Source organism: Pseudoliparis swirei, chromosome 10, assembly GCF_029220125.1.
Source record: "Pseudoliparis swirei isolate HS2019 ecotype Mariana Trench chromosome 10, NWPU_hadal_v1, whole genome shotgun sequence".
NCBI classification, from domain to species: domain Eukaryota; kingdom Metazoa; phylum Chordata; class Actinopteri; order Perciformes; family Liparidae; genus Pseudoliparis; species Pseudoliparis swirei.
This window is the reverse complement of record NC_079397.1, coordinates 7,305,707-7,321,992: the sequence shown is the minus strand read 5'-3', so window position 1 is coordinate 7,321,992 and position 16,286 is coordinate 7,305,707. Positions and strand designations below refer to the sequence as shown.

At 41.9% G+C, this 16,286-nt stretch overlaps 1 protein-coding gene across 1 annotated transcript; it reads left to right on the top strand.

Moving 5' to 3' along the window:
- The first annotated feature begins 886 nt into the window (after positions 1-886).
- tspan11 (tetraspanin 11) lies at positions 887-14,844 on the top strand. The gene is made up of 9 exons (XM_056425212.1): positions 887-964; positions 1,135-1,323; positions 3,003-3,110; positions 4,742-4,933; positions 7,979-8,053; positions 8,922-9,026; positions 9,452-9,610; positions 9,839-9,925; positions 13,147-14,844. The coding sequence occupies exons 3-9, from the start codon at positions 3,024-3,026 to the stop codon at positions 13,204-13,206; spliced, it is 765 nt and encodes a 254-aa protein (XP_056281187.1). The 5' UTR covers positions 887-964; positions 1,135-1,323; positions 3,003-3,023; the 3' UTR covers positions 13,207-14,844.
- The last annotated feature ends 1,442 nt before the right edge of the window (positions 14,845-16,286 follow it).

Sequence of the window (16,286 nt, the reverse complement as noted above, 5' to 3'; positions counted from 1 at the left end):
TACAATGTGTCATCTATGCAAATATGAGGAAATGGGAAACTGAGAGGCTCCAAATTCCTATAAAATCATTATATTCTGTACCTTTTTTCTTCTTCTTCCTGTTGGATGATTTTTACTTGGGAAGACCTAATACATCCTCCGCTATGTAATGTTGTTTTGGTAGACTGATTGTCGGAAGTCCAGGTGCTCCCCCTGCAGCCATCATCTAATCCGAATAGCTTGCAAGCCTATTTAATCACTGAGATGGAAAAAGAGGGAAATAGTGAGGAGTCTGGTTTGGTTAGAGAGGAAGTCTTGCTTTGGTGAACAATCGTTATTAGATTAAAAAATACATTAAAAAGGGGGACAGGGACCAGTTACTATATTTAGAAGCTATTTGTGGCTTTTATGTCATCAACATACTATCTTGAGTTATTATTTAAAGAGTTTAGTGTCCTAATTGGATCTTGCCTGTCTTTTCCATTTATTGTTGTTTCATTAATTATTGTCGGGGTTTGTGTATAGTTCCATTTCTTTGGTGATTAAAAAACTTGAACTGAATAAGAACAAATAAAACACGTCTCGACAGACATTTAAATGTCAGTCTGCTGAATGTTTAAATACACACATGTCCTTCTGTTCTTATAGTCAACAGTAGGGACTGTGCACTGTAGTCTGTGTATTCTCTCTTTTGTTTTGCTCATTCATGTACAACTAATGTAGACATTCTCCAGGGGATATCTGGTTACATTTGTCACCAAGGTTATGCTGTTAATATCACGGTGGTATTCGGCCTATCACGTGCAACTCCATTTCCTTCTGTCGCTCCACATTGCGAGTCTTTCCACAGGTTAAGACCGTGCTGCCTTCAGGGGTAGTTAGACATATTCATTTCATTTGTATTTTTAGACTTGTGTGCTTGAGTGTGTATAGATAGTTCGTGGGTCTACCTGTGTCCAGGTTCTGCATCTGGAAGTAACGTCAGGTAGGCCTAAAGTAGTCGATACATCCGGTGCTATGCATTGCTTATGTTTCAGCGCCATGTGAACATGGTCAATTGCAAATACATTTAATAAAAATATAATCTTCTAAATCATAATATATAAATTGAGATTAAGCTGATTTGATATCTATGACTTTGTTTCTTTCTGGTAGGCCATTACGTAGTGTAAAACGTACTGCAATGGTTATTCCCTTTGAACATATACGAGCTGTCCCTAAACGCATCATCCACACAAACCTACTGTAAGCGCTGGAAGCGACACGCTCGCCTGGACAAAACGCTCCCTGTGCCTCGTCGGGACCAACAACACAACCAGGTCGTCTACCACTAAACATATTCAGGTGAGTTTGTTTTCACTGACGACCGAGTCGAAAACGTTCTCGTTATGTCCAGGACATCGAGGCAATTCGGTAAAACTTTGTTCTGCGCATCAACGACGCAGGTGGAGGGGTGTTTATTGTGTCCCAGGATGCACACGAGCCTTCTATCCCTGTCCTGAAGAAGTGAGTCAATAAAGTTAGTCCTAAACTGGGTAAAAGTCGAATGGTCACGTGACTTAGGTGATGCGTTTGGACAACGAAGCTCACCTGCAGTGGTCAAAGTCCGAAATCTCCGAAGCAAAGCGTCATCGAAGAAACCCGTCTTTAGTGAGTAACGTGAACTGACACCGTACACGGTTAGCTGCTGCTTAACGGTGCAAATTAAAAATTAAAATAAATAAACCGGCCAAGGCACGTGTCCGTCTCTGTTTTCACTCCACTGACATAGTAAAGGACATTTGTTTCAGGGTGCTCACAGCACTGAGAATTAAAACACACACAATACACATGTGTGAGTAAGCCACTACTTGTTAGAGCCTACGTAGTGCACTGACAATACCTGTGTAGGGAACTTCTTTTTCTTTGAGATAATCAATGTTACAGTTATAGTTTAACACCTAGGTCTGGATTATTTTACAGCATTTGGACCTCTTCACGGTCATAGATGAACAAGCAGGATTTCCATTTGGCTTGGGAAGATGCAGTTTTCTCAATACCCTTTGCAAATAAACCAAAATGATCTACATGTCTAAATGCGAGGTTGAAACTATCTAACTACTGTGTGTTTGTGTACCGCATTATTATTAATCCAATAATTTCCAGGTTACACGCAACCCACCCTTTTGAAACATTCTTTTCTTTTGCATTATGTTTTGATGCTTTTAATGGTTTTATGTGAAGCACTTTGAATTGCCTTGTTGTTGAAATGTGCAATACAAATACACTTTCCTTGCCTTGTCCCACCTGACTGTATTAGAGTGTCATTAGACTTTTGCACGATTATGACTTTCTGGTCAACAAACATAAAACCCGCACCGATCATTCCCTTTGGTGCTATTCACTGAAATATATGGTGTTGATCAATTTCATGGGTCTAAGTGCTACCCACCCCACGGCCTTTTATTTACACAAGTCAAACTGTGCTTGATTCAAACGTTTATGGATGTTTGAGCGCCATGCATAATTTAAAGATGTTGCTTGTGGCTATATCAAGAGGAGATGATATTGTGAACTTGGATGATTTGTCACTTAACAAATAGTAAGATGCATCCCACTTGTTATGGTAGTAGTCACACTCTAATACTCACACGATTGTTACTTACTACTCTGTGATCACAGATTGCACATTTGAGGAAACATATTTTTTCCTTTTGCTCAGATAATGGCAAATGGTATTTGGGTTGCTACAGCCCAACTTGAGTATAATCCGAAATAAATAAATTCAATTATATTGTTGTTTTCTAATTTTACATTTTGGGTTGTATTAGGAATATACACTTTAAAAAATATATACTTTCTAACCAGCAAGTGTATCAACTAGTTTGTGATTCAGAGTCAATTACTTATTTATTTTTTATACTATTTTATACCATTTTGGTATTAAGGGGACATTGTGCTCAGTCATTCACAGCCATGAAGCCATCAAATGTTTTGGTGTCAAAAAATGTTTTATTTCATGACAAAACAATCTGCACTTTCAGAATTAAACTGGACGAAGAAGGATGTCGGCGGTTTATAAAGATGACCAGGAGGACTGGATGACTGTGTGTCTCAAGTACCTGCTCTTCCTTTTCAACTTTCTCTTCTGGGTAAGTGAGAGCTGTAACTGTCGTCTTCTTGGCTTCACTTTTTATCTTCATCTATTCAATTGTGCTGACTTGCAATGTTTCGCTCGCACAGAATGAAATAAGCTTTGAATTCAGCCTCTTTTGGCAGCCGGTGCAGTAACTCTGACAGGTCTCGCAGGTAAGAAGGGGACGAGTGCAGTGACGAAAGCAACATTTAATTAGATTTGTTTTCGTGAGAGCAAAACCATAATCTTGTGCCGTTGCACTGTTAAAATGCCTCAATGTGGAAACTGCAGATAGAGAAGCATGAGAGGAAAGTAGCCATGTAGAAACAGAAAGACGATTAAGGAGAGTTGCGACTCTGAAAAGGCTGAGCTATGGACTCGGCCCAAAGTGAGTCTTAGATTATTTAGGGCTTGTCAGTGTTCGTTGGGGAGCAGAGTGTCAGACTCTGGCACCAGATTTTATAATACTGCAATTCCCTGCTGAAAGCGAACGCTCTTGCAGCTGCTGTGCAGATCTTGTCTGGAGTCCCTTTGAAACATTTTCAAAGTGTGAGGCAAATAGAATATGGTGTGCGTCGAAAGAGACACAGATCTGTGTGGGGGAGAGGGTTAAAGAGAGAAGAGGTATCCGTCACCACCTTCATCCTCATTGTCTCCCTCTTCTCTTTGGGCCACAGGCAACACATCTTTTGTCACGACATTGCTGGCTTTCCACACATTTTCTTTTCTTTTTAATTCACAAAAAGCAGTATATAAAACATTCAGCTAGTCATGATGATAATAAATAGCAAATCACTTTTAATGAACACATTGTATTATTGCATGCCTACTAAATTCAGATTGAGTTTGTTTTAATGCTGCGGCCCACTCTTTAAACTTCTTAATCAAATCACGTCCTAAATATGCTATAGTGAAGTCCCCTCTCTCAGGTTATGTGGTGCTCCTTGGTTGGACATGTGTTTTTGAGAGTTTTTGGATCTTGCTTTTGACGTAAATGGAAAGGGTGGATGAAGGGGAACGACTCTCTGAGGCATTTCCTCTGCGTCCGCCTTTTGGAACTGATGAGAGCAACAGATCCTGGACTCCACCCTGGGTCTGTTATCCAGGATTGCTTGTAAGGAAGTAGTCATTATGCCCTGACTTGACCGTATTATGTTATTCTTCTGTTACTCTTTATGCTTGGCCACTTCCCACCGTTTCCTCTTCTATTTCCTCCTTTCATTCTTCTGCCCCATTTTACTCATCCACCGTCCTCTCGCGTTGTTGCATTGTGTGTTCCGTCTAATAGCAGTGAAGTCACTTCCTGTTCGTCACTTCCTGCCCTGTAAAGTGCCATTCTTTTAGTATTTTATTTGACATGACACACTTGATGTTTTCACAATATTTCCTTTCTTTGTTTAAGTCATCATGTCTCCTTTCTCCAATTTATAACTCTTATATTTCCTTCTCTGGAAGCTTGTGCTGCGCGTGCATCAGTTGTATAGTATCTTATTTTGTACCTGCAGATCTGTAAAGCGCCACGTAGTCCACAAACCGATGGGTGACGTCCCAGTGCCTTTTCCCCACTACTTATTCATAGTCTATGATTATAATACAGCGGTACCGGTGCCACCTTCTCTCTCTCTCTCTCCATTCCTTCTCTTTCAGGTGGGTGGAGCAGCTGTTTTGGGTGTAGGAGTCTGGACACTGGTGGAGAAGACCGACTACTTGAGCCTGCTGGCCTCCAGCACTTTTGCTGTCTCGGCATATATCCTCATCGTTGCTGGAAGCCTGGTGATGGTTACGGGCTTCTTGGGCTGTTGCGCTGTCATCCGGGAGCAGAAATGCTGTCTGTCCACGGTGAGGCGGGGGACAATTTAACATCTCATCACAAATGCAAAAGGAGGGTTGTGTTCTTTGAGAAGGCCCAAGTGCAGTAACGGTTACTTCTGAAACAGCCTCGAGTCAGCAGCACTGTAACTTAGAAGTGGCCGGCAACAGAAGACTGCAGTTGTACTTTGAATGTGTTTGTGCTCGTGAAACTAAATCAACTCGTCTGTGCCTCGGTCACAAGCAATATATGAGACTGAATGATCATATCACCCTGTCCTTATATGACTTCGATTTCATATCAGAACTAGAACGGGCTCTCGGTAGAGCGCATACCTTCGCATATCACAAGATTGGGCATTGAATTATGAACATTTTGGTATTAGTTGCATGCCAATTGGATAAAAATTGTCCGCGCGCTATGGTAAAAATAAGATTTGACCTTTTCATGACCTTTGACCCAATTGATCCCAAAATCTAATCAAATGGTCCCCAGATAATAACCAATCATCCCACCAAATTTCATGCGATTCAAAGAAGATTTTGACCTTTTCGTGACCTTGACCTTTGACCGATCGATCCCAAAATCTAATCAAATAGTCCCCGGATAATAACCAATCATCCCACCAAATTTCATGCGATTCGGTTTAATACTTTTTGACTTGTGCGAATAACACGCACGCATACAAATACACGCCGATCAAAACATAACCTTCCGCATTTTCAATGCAAAGGTAATAAATCACATCTACCTCCAACGGGGAATGAAACATCGTCCCCATCAGACGACGTGGCCGCTGCCACTGAACATCCGGTCCTTCATTCAAACGAGCTCTCCCGAGTTACGTCTCTGGAATGATCATGTGGGCAACACTGCTGATGATCCTAGCACGTCCCGTCTCCATCCAGAGGACGGACGCTCTCCCGGATGTATGCAGCGAGTGGCCTTCTCTCTGCGCAACCCCGTGACACGGAACCTGTCCATTCCCTTCCTGGTGTGAGCGCCATCCCTGGATGCTGACTAATGGCCCTAACAGGGACCTTCCCATCCTCATTATTTCATAGAGACGGGGCCCAGTGGGAGACGGGCGGGCGGGAGAGGTTAACGTTCACTGCCGCAGGACTATTTATAGGTCCGTCTGTCCGCTGTTGATGGATGTAGCATTCAGAGAGTCAAAGCGGCTCGCATGAGAGAAGAGGTGGATGCGTACAGGATGTGGAGTCTGTTGTGCGTTTTGGTTGAATACCAACTGTATGGATGTGCTATTTTCGAATTAGCTTTGGGAGAGGTGTAGGTAACCGGGTGTAGGTAACCAGGTGTAGGTAACCAGGTGCAGGTTAACCGGGTGTAGGTAACCGGGTGTAGGTAACCAGGTGTAGGTAACCGGGTGCAGGTTAACCGGGTGTAGGTAACCGGGTGTAGGTAACCTGCTCGTCCTCCTCAGTGCGGGCGTGGGCCGCACCGAGGAGTGATGTCAGCACGTTTCTGTGTGTGTGTGTTTGTGTGTGTGTGTGTGTATAGAAGGAGCGAAGATGGATTTTAGTATGGGCTGCAAGTGTTTAAAAAAATCTTGTAACCAAGAGCTACCGAGCAGGCTGCGTTTCTGCATGACATAATTACTGCAACGTGTCTTTAATATGACTTCAGTGAGCTCGTTGCTCTCCTGCAGCTGTTTGTCTGACCGGTCGTTTGCCGGGCTCACTTTATTTCCAGAGTCCCGCCGCCTGGGTATGAGCAGCATCCGTCGCTGCCGCCGCTTGTCAAACTGACCGTGTTTACATGCATTCGAATAACTGGCTTAGTCGGACTGAAATCGAATGATCCGTTTCATGTAAACACCTTTGTTCGACTATGTGCGGTCCGACTACGATCCGATTAACACCCCTGGATAACTCGATCCGATCCGGTTGATAATTCGACTATCGCGGCATGTAACGGTGAATTGGATTAGGAACTGGACTTTGCGTCTTTGCGCATGCTTGAGATCCCGCCCTCCTCCCCCCCTCCCATGTCGTGACCCGGAAGTCGAAAGAGACGATAAGTTGTCACTGCCGGGAGCCTGGCCGGCAGAAAACAAACAAACAACGCTATGGAGAACACAAGAGCCACCACACATTTCTGGACCGAAGAGCAGACAGAATTTATGCTTAATGTATTGAAGGAGTTGAACATACTAAAGTTCATGGTTCTTTCTCGAAATGTTGATGTTGTTGTTGTTGGTTGTTGTTGGTAGTGGTGAAGAGGTCAAGCGGAAATGGCTGTATCACCACGAGTTGTAATGAAAACAGCGCCACCTATCGTATCGGATATGACATGCTTTCGGCCAATGATTCGAATTACTCACTGCCATGTATATTGGGATAACAGCAGATCCCCCAAAAGATAGCATAGTCCGACTAAAGCAAGATTCGAATTATATCATCATGTAAACACACTGAGTGTTGTGCGACAGGTGGGCCTAATTAGCTGACTGTGTGTTTTTCTTCTTCTCATTACGTGGAACAGCCATGTCATTTGGCCTGAGAAAGCGGTAGTTTTGATCTCGCTCATTCTGCCAGTGTCTGTCAGAGCCCCCTCGATGTGTCGGCGGTCTGTTGGCTACACAGTTTACATAAATGCTTAAAACACACCAAGGTGCTTATTATGGAGGATAAAGCTCTTAGCCAGAGCCTCCAGTGTGTTTTTCACAGACTTTCTTTTGTTGCCGCTTCCGAGATATTGATCTTGAGTTTTGGTGAATTGCACGAATCTGATGTGTGAACCGCTATGTTCTTTGTTTTCCTGAGGAATATAATGATTGAACAAATGTTTATGTTTTTGTGATGATTCATATTTAATTGGCGTAATTTAGTTTTTGCTGAGATGCAGTTTTGAAGTTAATTATGACACGTAAGGGAACTGGTTCATTCAGCGTGGCGAGCTCTCGAGAAGCTTCTCCCGCCTGTCAAATCCATTTCTGGTTTGTCTCTTTTTGTGCGTTGCCATCTGTCTTAGAAGTGACAGATGCAACTTTCTCAAGTGAGTTGGGTCAGCAGAGAACTGTTCTGATGTTTCTTGTCGTTTCCCATTCACAGTATTTCTTCTTCCTGCTGCTGATCTTCTTGATTGAACTGGTGGCTGGAGTACTGGCTTACGTTTACTACCAGAGGGTAAGTGAAAATATCCGTATGTTGTTTTTTTCTGTACTTAATAGAGAATACCATGCACTGTGCAATCGGACAGTGAGGATGTTTTTTGTGACATAATGTTTTAATTGCTTTGTAGGTTTCATGATACAGGTTGCATTGGCCCTCTGGGTGTGTTGTCAATGATTGTTATTTGTCTGACACACTGTTCTAATAATGTTATCTCACAAACATCTACAGCTGCAAAGAGCGCCATGCTATCTGCAAACTCTGTTTTATTGTGATGGTTCAGCACAGGATAGAATCACTTTAAAGATATGGGCTCTCATCTTCCCTCTGTTTCTCGTTGTGTGTGTCTGTACACACACTCACACACACTCACACATATCCACACATCAGACGCTTTATTCTAAGTCTTTTTGTGTATTTTCGCAGCTCTCACCGATGCGTATGAGTTGCTACCCGTCTGTTTTCCTGAGCCACCCACTACTTTACATTCGTCAAGCGCATCACTCTCTCATCTTTTTTTAGTCTTTGCTCCTGCACATTTTCATCATTATGTTTTTTGGGTTGTCCTTCTGTCATTATCTTATGCCTTATTCTCAGAAACACTTGAAGGCAATGTCTTCAAATTTAGCACAACCGTCCACTTGGACTCGAGGATGAATTGATTGGAATTCTCTGTTCAGGCGTCGCTGTGACCTCACAAAACACGTTTTACGACCATTTCACACAAACACAAGATGTGACTCTATTTTCTTTTATGTGCTCCTTGTGTAATAAATGAAGCACCTCATGGTTACAAAATGCATCTTGTTCTTTCCCATAAATGCTGTGTGTGTGTGTATATGTGTCTCTCTCTCTCTCTCTCTTTGTTGTTCCTCTTTCCCAGCTGAGTGAGGAGCTGAAACAGCATCTCAACCAGACTATGACGGATAACTACGCCCAGCCAGGGAAGGAGGCCATCACATTAGCTGTGGACAGACTCCAACAGGACGTATGGACCGTATTTACCAAAAGGCTCCACGGCTTTGTTTGTTTTTATATACAATTTTAACTCGCACTTTTCTTTAGCTTGCATGCTTAAATATACCGTAGTCAAACTGCTATAAACTTGTTTTCCCATGACTCCATATATGAAGTTGTTTTTGAATTACGCTGAGCTTCAGTAGATGGAATGGCTCATAAAAAGATGTTTTTATGCTAAACGTATCTTCCAAACAGGACTAGTGAAATAATAATATATCATAACTTCATGAGTTGTATTGTTTTGCTAAGGTTCCAGAGGGGAAAGAGAACCACTCAGACTTGTAGAATAATGGTTTGAGGACGTGGTTCAAGTCCAACAAATTAATGAGTGTAAAAAAACAAACCACTTTGAAATCATGAAACCCAAATCCTTTGGTCTTTGTGCCCCTCCAGTTCAAGTGCTGCGGCAGCAACAACTCCCATGATTGGATGGCGAGTGTCTATGTTTCATCAAAGCAGGCCGAAGACCGGGTGGTGCCTGACAGCTGCTGCAAGACCATCACCCCCCACTGTGGCAAGAGAGACCACCCCTCCAACATCTACAAGGTGGAGGTCAGTGGACGTCACACTTCTAAGGGGGAAAAAAACCAAAATCATATATTCTATCTCACTCGTGTGGCATTTCTGGAACTTTCTATTGATGTTCACTGGCTGTTGTCTGTTGCCACAGGCTGCATACTCCCAGCTTTAATACAACCCCAAGGGGTTTGCAAGTGTAAATGCTGTAACGGTGCGCATGACCCATTCTATGATTTTCTCTTTCATCTTTTGACCCTGCAGGGCGGTTGCATCACGAAGCTGGAGCAGTTTCTGGCCGACCACCTGTTGGTCATCGGTGCCGTGGGGATAGGAGTGGCGTGTCTGCAGGTAAGTAAAACATGCTGTGTGGTTCAGATTGTCATTGGAGAAGCAGAAGTGCTACTCGGCAGTCTTCAACCGGAGTAAACTACCTATGCTTTATAGAAGCCCAATTATTGTTCATATTTGATTCTGTCTTGTACCTTTTGTGGATGAATGCTGCCCCTTTGTTGAAAAATCCCAGACCGCTGGGTTTGTATGTGTCCATTAGGGAAAATGAACCATCACAGGTCAACAAGCTCTACATTTCTTTTCATCTCACTCCAGTCTCTGTCGTCATCATCTAATCGTGTTCATTGCTGTGATTTGATTTGTCCCAGCCTGAGATGGAGTCGTGCTTTTAAGATGTCCAAAGGCATATAGGGCGTCCTCTTTATTATTCTGGGCTGACGTTTCTTGGTAAATGGCCTCGAGGGAAACTTGAAACCAAACACACCTTCATTGATCCCTTCTACTGATGTTCGTATGACTTGTATGATGTTACATGCCCTTCAGGCGGAACAGTTTTATTCAGGAAGATGGGAACTGAGAATAAGGCGACACATAGTATATATACAAAGATATCAGACAAAGAAATGTAGTAATAAAGCTTTCCATTACCCGTTGCTGTCACATGAAGATGTTTTCTAATCTCCAAATGATCTAAAGGGAGTGTGCTTAATATAAAGATGGGGCACTGAATATATAGAACACAGCTGGGGAAATAAATGTGAAAGTGCAATGTGAGCCTGTGTGCTGTGATGTAACAGGTTTCCTTTATGTCTGCTTTTCTTTTACTGTAGCCTAACTACGTCTTGTCTTTTTTTTTTTTTGTTTTTGGTCCACTTCCTGTCTCTAGTATATGTCAGACTGGCGATAAAGTTTTGTTGTAATTCATGTTTGGCTCTAGTTCTCATGTTTCATTTCCCTCCTAAACTCCACGAGCGTCTCGTGTTCCCACACTCATCTGTCTGAGGTGAATATTACAGTGTGTCTCCGTGTGTTTTGTCTTTGTGTGCGTGTGGTGTTTCTGTAGCTGGCCGGGGCGCTCTTGACAGCCTGCTTTATTTATCTGCTCATTAAAGAAGAGGAAGAGGACTTCGGCGCGTTGTGATTTAGCTCTGGTGCAGCGCTGTGGTTTACTCCACCGGAGAGATGAGGTTAGACGGCATCGTGGACATCTGACTGCACGCCCGTCTGTGTGTGACGGTCCGCTCTGTGGGCTGTGCGGACACTAAATGACCATGTTTATGTTCTTGCATGGTCTTGTGCTCCGTGTGAAGCATGCTCTGCACGTTGTGGTTATGGGCTGTTGTGGCTGATGGATCAACGCATCATGAGAATGGCTGAATTGAACCTAACTGCTTGTGCACAGCGATGCTGTTGGCTAGAGGACTCTTCCCTATCTGTTTACAGAAGTGTCTTATTAGATAACTCTAATTTCTTCTTGTATTCAAAAGTTGGTATCAGAAGTAGCTACCATACCTAGTTTTGAAAGATTTAATTTTTAGAAGAGCTAATGCATTATTTACTTGAATTTATTCTATTAGTTTCAAACTCCTCCGGAGTGCATCATTCAGGAACAGTGTTGGTGTTGTTGTGATAACTGCTTGCAATCCAAAATAGCCTATCATGGATATCGATTCAAGAAATAATGATTGACTTGAAGTCTGTTTTATATATATATATATATACACTACCGTTCAAAAGTTTGGGGTCACTTAGAAATGTCTTTATTTTTCAAAGTAAAGCACTGTTTTTTCAATAAAGATAACATTAATCAAAAATACACACTATACATTGTTAATGTGGTAAATGACTATTCTAGGTGGAAACGTCTGGTTTCTAATGAAATATCTCCAGAGGTGTATAGAGGCCCATTTCCATCAACTATCACTCCAGTGTTCTAATGGTACATTGTGTTTGCTAATCGCCTTAGAAGACTAATATCTGATTAGAAAACCCTTGTGCAATTATGTTAGCACAGCTGAAAACAGTTATGCTGGTGATATAAGCTATACAACTGGCCTTCCTTTGAGCTTGAAGTTTGAAGAACAAAATTAATACTTCAAATATTAATCATTATTTCTAACCTTGTCTTGACTATATTTTCTATTCAATTTTCAATTCATTTGATAAATAAAAGTGAGTTTTCATGGAAGACACAAAATTGTCTGGATGACCCCAAACTTTTGAACGGTAGTGTATATATATTATTTTACATCGTTTTTTTGTTCCATCAACTTTTTTCGTGTTCTGAAAATTAGGCTTCAAGAAAACACAAATCTAAAAGGCAGTTATTTTCCACTCTCAGCATGCTTGCTTCGGTGAGCCAAAATATATATATTTCTCTATTCATCACTGGAGAAAAGATAAAGTATAATTATATAAAAGTGAAGCTTGCCTGAAGAGGTAAAGTGATGAGTCGATGCAGACTCGCTCGATGAGGCTTTTAGAGACTGAGACTGAATGTGGGCTCTTGGCCCTGTAGCACAGGTCAATATCTGTTCCTGCCGTTCTTTATTTGTGGACCCGTTTGATGGTAGTAGAGAACAATACAGTGATTCACTAAGTCTTCACTCATGGACTCCTGGTGGTGCATTGTTTTTGTTCTTCTTTTGTATAATGTCTTATTACATTGCCACCAGCAGAAATATGCATTGACATGGTTGGACACCCACAGTCCAGCAATTAGGCTTTTTTTCTGTGTTTGTCAGGGACAAGTAGAGTCTCAGTCATAGTCATTAACTGATGTCTTTTATTTGTGAAATGTGTTGCACACGACATCATCGTTGGTTCAGTCCTCAGTTACTGCCAGCATTGGCATTACGGCTGCCGGCCGTCGGGATGGCCCTGCTTTCTAATGCAGAACACAACGTGATGTCGCCAGACAAATAGACGGATACCTTCCTGTTTTTAGCTTTTACAAAGTCACATCAGATTGTTTGAAATTTGTCAAATCCATTGTTTCAGTAGTATTCATGTTGATGTGATTTAATGTGTGCATGAGTTATTTTTGACCCCGCCTCCAGCGCTCCGTCTATGTGTCTGCTTGTGCGAGCCCGCGCACACGCATAGCTGCTTGACTCCTGCCGTCCCCATAGTAACCAGCCACGTACTTTTCAGCGTTCTCTAACCCCATATCCCCTTTAGCCCCTCTCGGTCCTCCCAGTCAGTCGCACACGGGCTTCCTGCAGTCCGTCACGGAGACACGGGGCAGCACCTTTTGACCTAACGCTTCCTGTTTTCAGGTCTGTGGGATGGTGTTCACCAGCTGCCTGTACAGAAGGATCAAGATGGAACCGTACTGACACGCCACCTACGACTGGATGAGTCACCGACACTTCAACCTCTTTATCGCGAACCAGCCGATCTAAGCCAAGTGCACTTTGTATGGATGCGAGACGCGTTCCAGGAAACCCACATTGAAGTCAGAAACACATTTAGCCATTTACAAATCGGGGGCCATACATTTAGGAATGCCGGACTGTGATCTCGACCGTGAGGAACAACATGTCTGTTTGCATGCTTAATTTAAGTAAAGAAAGGGACGTACATACATACTCAAACTGCATTCTTCTCTGCTCAACTAATGATGATTTAATTTGATCTATCATGTGTTCACTGTGCAACGCTTTATATATTCCATTCCTGTTCTTAAGTAAGCTGAGCAACTACCCTGGTGTCACCGCTAATGAAGAAAGGTCATTTCTGGCTATATACTTTGTTCACGCAATGTGCCTCTTTCCTAACTCTGCTGGTCAATAACGATGATGTATTAATTCCGTGCCTGACATCTGAAAGGGAGCTGACGATGCACTGTGATAAATGGCGGCGGTTGGAATGTAGTTTACAATCGCGATATATTTGCAGTAATGCCTTCACTCGTTTAATGGCAGGATAGTTATGAAAATAAAGTGCATGGCTTCAAACATGAAGACATGCTTCCACAGTATAATAAATGTAGGAAAACGCCAAACTATTTTCTCAAACGGTTGCCAGATCCCTGAATGTAGAACTCCACCTAGTGGTTAGCACCGGTAATATATTTGTGTGCAAAAGTCTGACGGTGCTTCAGGATTTTTTAATACATTAATATCATCTATTTAGCCTAATGTGACACTAACGCTAATTATACATGACAGATGGATGTCAACACGCATTGCCTTCTGTGAAATGTAGACTTCTTTTCATCCTTCTCTGGAAACACAGATGTTTCATGCGGAGAAGAAGTTGACCTTTGTGACCGTGTTGCGTTCACTGCCTAATCTATCACTCGCCATCCCTCTTCCTGAAGCCATTACTTCTGAAACGACGAGTGGCCTTGTTGCTGCTGTACAGTTGAGAAGTCGTGTTGTGGATTATATTGTAAGACAAGTATGCTGTCTGGTTATAGTTTTCTTTTCCAAAGATGAAAAGAAAAAATATCCATTTGAAATGTTTTCATCGCTGTCCCCTGTCAGTACTCAGGGGAGGGGCCTCCTTGAATGTGTGTGTTTTGTTTAATCCCTGATGGACTTGTGAAGGGAGTTAATGTATCTATGTTTTTTTATGTGATAGTAACATGATATTGACATATGCTCCTTTAACTGACTGCTCTTCAAAATATAATAAATCAATAGTGTGAAATGTTGTCTCGTGTTGATGCACGATTAATATTAAAGGGTTGTTTTAGGCCAGTTGGCATTAATGTTGTTTGTGAACCGCATCGTCAATAATATGAAAGCCTAATTCTAAAATGTTTCCTTCACATTTGAACTTTACAAGAGTTGACCTGCGACAGCCTTTCTGCTGCAAAGCTGAACTCTTGTAAATCTCAGGAGCCAAATCCAGGCCAATAGTTTTGTTCGTTTGAAGAAATTATTTGAACCTGAAAATTCAAGTTTTGGTCTTGAACTTAGAAAAATTCAACAATGTATTTGAAATAAAATGAAGTGTATGAAAAGTTTTGTTGGGTTGAATATAATTTTGATTCAGTTGTGTTTATAAAATATAAAATATATTTTTTCATTTTTTCAGTAGTAGATTTTATATTTTCAAACTTTTTGTATACGGTTTTGAATCTTATTTTTTTCAGGTTCAAATATTTTTTTCAGGTTCAGCATTCCCACCGGTGGCTCCTCTTACTTTGACTGATCCTCCTGCTCCCCGCCTTTTGCTCCTCCTCCGTTATAATAAATAATAATAATCATTTATTTTATATAGCGCTTCTCTTGACACTCGAAGTCGCTTTACAGACCAGAGTCCAGTAGTCATACACACACAGTCATACCGGTGGTGGTAAACTACATCAAGTAGCCACAGCTGCCCTGGGGCAGACTGACGGAAGCGTGGCTGCCAATCAGCGCCTACGGCCCCTCCGACCACCACCAACATTCATTCACATCCATACGAACCGGGGTGAGGCTGCGGTGCATGTCTTTATGATGTCCCTTTGTCTGCTCCTCCTGCTTCCCCACCTTCTTCTCAAGCTGCTCCTCATGTTAACGTACGGTTGCCAGGTTTCTTCGGTTCTTAGATCTTCCTCCAGAACGTCTTTCTCCACAGGTTCAACTGGCATAATGTTGCCTAAAAAAGTAAAGTGTGTGTGTATATGTATAATAAATTATTAGTAATATCAAATATGTCAGATTGTTTGCTAACCATTTTGTCTCAAATAACTTCTTACTCTGGATGAAAACGATAAGTATGAGCTTCTTTTTTGCAAGCCAGCGAGCTCGCCTGCCTTGAATCAACTCATGGCCTCCAGCAGATCGACCCCTCTTTTTCAACTCTGTGCCAGATGGCTGCCTCAACTACTGTGGTGATCACCGTCCTCTGGCTGCTCTAGCGTTTTGGTTTTGGGAGATATGATTAAAGGCCTTTTCCCTATCCATTATTTCTGGTTTTCGATATCTTCGGGCAGCTTGTGTCTTTTTGGAAATCCTGGTCCGACTGAATGGTTGGGGAAGAATGCACAAAAGAGCCAAGCATCCCAGAGGTCCACTGAGCACTCTGTCACCCACCTTTCTCGACTTTGGTTTTGCATTCAATAAAACACTCAAGCATATTTCTTGATGAGTTCTGAGAATATAAACATGTTGGACAGGTCATTAACGCTTCAGAGAGGAGAGTGGAAGCGCACTGAGGCCTTCAAGACGTATGCACACCAACACATTAAATTAATAAATAAAAATGAATATTCTGTTACAATGTTCAGTAAACCAGTGAATCAATAAATGTGTCCCCTCTAAGTAGGGCTTGAATAGTTTTTGGATTGCTCTAACTGGAACAATATCACTGTTATTGGATCAATATCACTTTTATTGGATCAATATCACTGTAAAGTAATACAAATTAATAAAGTTATACAAAATAATAAAGTAATAAAAAGAAGAAAAAAAGTAATAAA